The sequence below is a fragment of the Coregonus lavaretus genome, assembly GCF_964263955.1.
Source record: "Coregonus lavaretus genome assembly, chromosome: 8".
Classification (NCBI taxonomy): Eukaryota; Metazoa; Chordata; class Actinopteri; order Salmoniformes; family Salmonidae; genus Coregonus; species Coregonus lavaretus.
In genome coordinates this window covers 9,904,549-9,906,916 of record NC_139995.1, presented here as the reverse complement: position 1 = coordinate 9,906,916, position 2,368 = coordinate 9,904,549, and the positions used below count along the sequence as shown (strand labels likewise).

General features: G+C 43.8%; 1 protein-coding gene across 1 annotated transcript; it reads left to right on the top strand.

Annotated features, from left to right (window-relative positions):
• Nucleotides 1–312: 312 nt before the first annotated feature.
• LOC311134284 (potassium voltage-gated channel subfamily A member 3-like) lies at nucleotides 313–1,845 on the top strand (the record flags this gene model as incomplete). Its single annotated transcript, XM_084167918.1, has 1 exon — nucleotides 313–1,845. The coding sequence occupies one exon, from the start codon at nucleotides 313–315 to the stop codon at nucleotides 1,843–1,845; it is 1,533 nt and encodes a 510-aa protein (XP_084024044.1).
• Nucleotides 1,846–2,368: the final 523 nt, after the last annotated feature.

The window sequence follows — 2,368 nt, the reverse complement described above, 5'->3', positions numbered from 1 at the left end:
TATAATTCCTTTTTGGTATGAGTAGGTCAACAATTGCAAGAGATTGATCTGATGATTCATTATGAGCCATGTTTTGTGGCCGTGCGTAACATTAATAATATATGGAACGCCATTTGGATCTTAGCGTGTCAAAAAAGATGCATGTCAAATAACGCTATTTGACCAATCAGCACCTGAATATGACTGCACCTCACATAATAATTTAAGACGTTCATAAACATTTTACGTAGTTATTACACAAAGTACACTAAGGGTGTATGGGGGTTTGGCTAGAGGAGGCGCGTAGCAGTCTGACCCCTCAATACCACCTGTATGGATGACCACTTCAACCTCATCGACTCACCCTGCTCGATGAGACCCAGAGGCAACAACGTTGAGAACCACCGTTACTCAGAGACGGAGAAGGGCGTAATTACAGTTGAGAATATGTTGGAGTCAATGGCGCTTTCGAGACACCTGTCTGTGGATCGATATGAGCAAGAGCTCGGCTGCGATAGGGTGGTTATCAACATTTCAGGTTTACGCTTCGAAACTCAATTAAAAACTTTCAATCAGTTCCCCAAAACGTTGCTCGGGGACCCGAGAAAGAGGATGCGTTACTTTGACCCACTGAGGAACGAGTATTTCTTCGACAGGAACCGACCCAGCTTTGATGCCATTCTCTATTATTACCAGTCAGGAGGGCGCATCAGGAGACCTGTTAACGTGCCCATTGACATCTTCTCTGAGGAGATCAATTTCTATCAACTCGGGGAAGATGCTATGGAAAAATTCCGAGAGGATGAAGGATTCATAAAAGAAGAGGAACGTATTTTACCAGATAATGAATTCCAAAAGCAGGTTTGGCTTTTGTTTGAGTACCCTGAAAGCTCTGGGCCAGCTAGGGGAATAGCCATAGTCTCCGTGCTTGTAATTTTAATCTCAATTGTTATATTCTGTTTGGAGACCTTGCCTGAGTTTCGGGATGACAGGGACCCTGTCACTGTGGCATTTACAGTCAACGGGACAGCCCCCTACCACGTAAATCCATTCACCGACCCTTTCTTTGTGATAGAGACACTTTGCATAATATGGTTCTCTTTTGAGTTGCTGGTCAGGTTCTTCGCGTGCCCCAGCAAATCCACGTTCTCAAAAAACATAATGAACATCATCGACATTGTCGCCATATTTCCATACTTTATCACGTTGGGGACAGAACTGGCTGAGAAGCAGGGTAATGGTCAGCAAGCCATGTCCCTGGCCATTCTCAGAGTGATAAGGCTCGTGAGAGTCTTTCGCATCTTCAAGCTCTCCAGGCACTCTAAGGGGCTACAGATTTTAGGGCAGACATTAAAGGCCAGCATGAGGGAACTTGGACTGTTGATATTTTTCCTTTTTATTGGAGTTGTCCTTTTCTCAAGTGCTGTTTACTTTGCTGAGGCCGATGACCCGTCATCCAGTTTTACAAGCATCCCAGATGCGTTTTGGTGGGCTGTGGTCACCATGACTACTGTCGGATATGGAGACATGCACCCTGTGACCATTGGTGGCAAAATTGTTGGGTCATTGTGTGCTATTGCCGGAGTGTTGACTATTGCTCTCCCTGTGCCAGTTATTGTCTCCAACTTCAATTACTTTTATCATAGGGAGACTGATGGAGAAGAGCACGCACAGTACTTGCATGTCAGCAGCTGCGAGCACCTACCCTCAGCCACAGATGAGCTGAAAAGGACTCGTAGCACCTCATCTCTGAGCAAGTCGGAATATATAGAAGAGGGCATCAACAGTGGGTATAAACACCCCAACTTCACCAATGAGAATATCCAAAACTGCGTGAATATCAAAAAGATATTCACGGATGTGTAAATGCTTTCACTTTATATGGAGTATGATGATGGAGAGAATACAGTTGCGATTACAATTTTTTTCTATGATGGCTAATCGTGATGTGGCGGTGCATACTGTATCTGTCAGGTGGAGTGTGCACCGCTATAGTGTACCACACAGGTTCAAACCTACTGTGATCTTTCGATTCGTCCTTGAGTCAAAAACAGGTATTGATGTTCGGTAGTTCGGTAGGTTGTAGGCCTAAGTGTTGCATATTTACCCCCGAATCGAAACAGAGTTGTTGTTGTGTTTTTTTCAGTGGGAAAGTTCGTTGGCTTATCAGTGTTCAGTGTTATTGTCATGAATAGCCATATAATCTACAATGTCTGTATGATGTCGCTTTCATCGGATGATGACATAGGCTATGCCTGACTGAATGGGCAACATATGCGTAATCAAAATATAATGGACATAACATAGACTGCACTATGAGAGCAGACTGAGTATTGTTTAGGTTTAGGCTCTTATTGTTATGATCTGATACTAAAGGGAATTTAGGCTA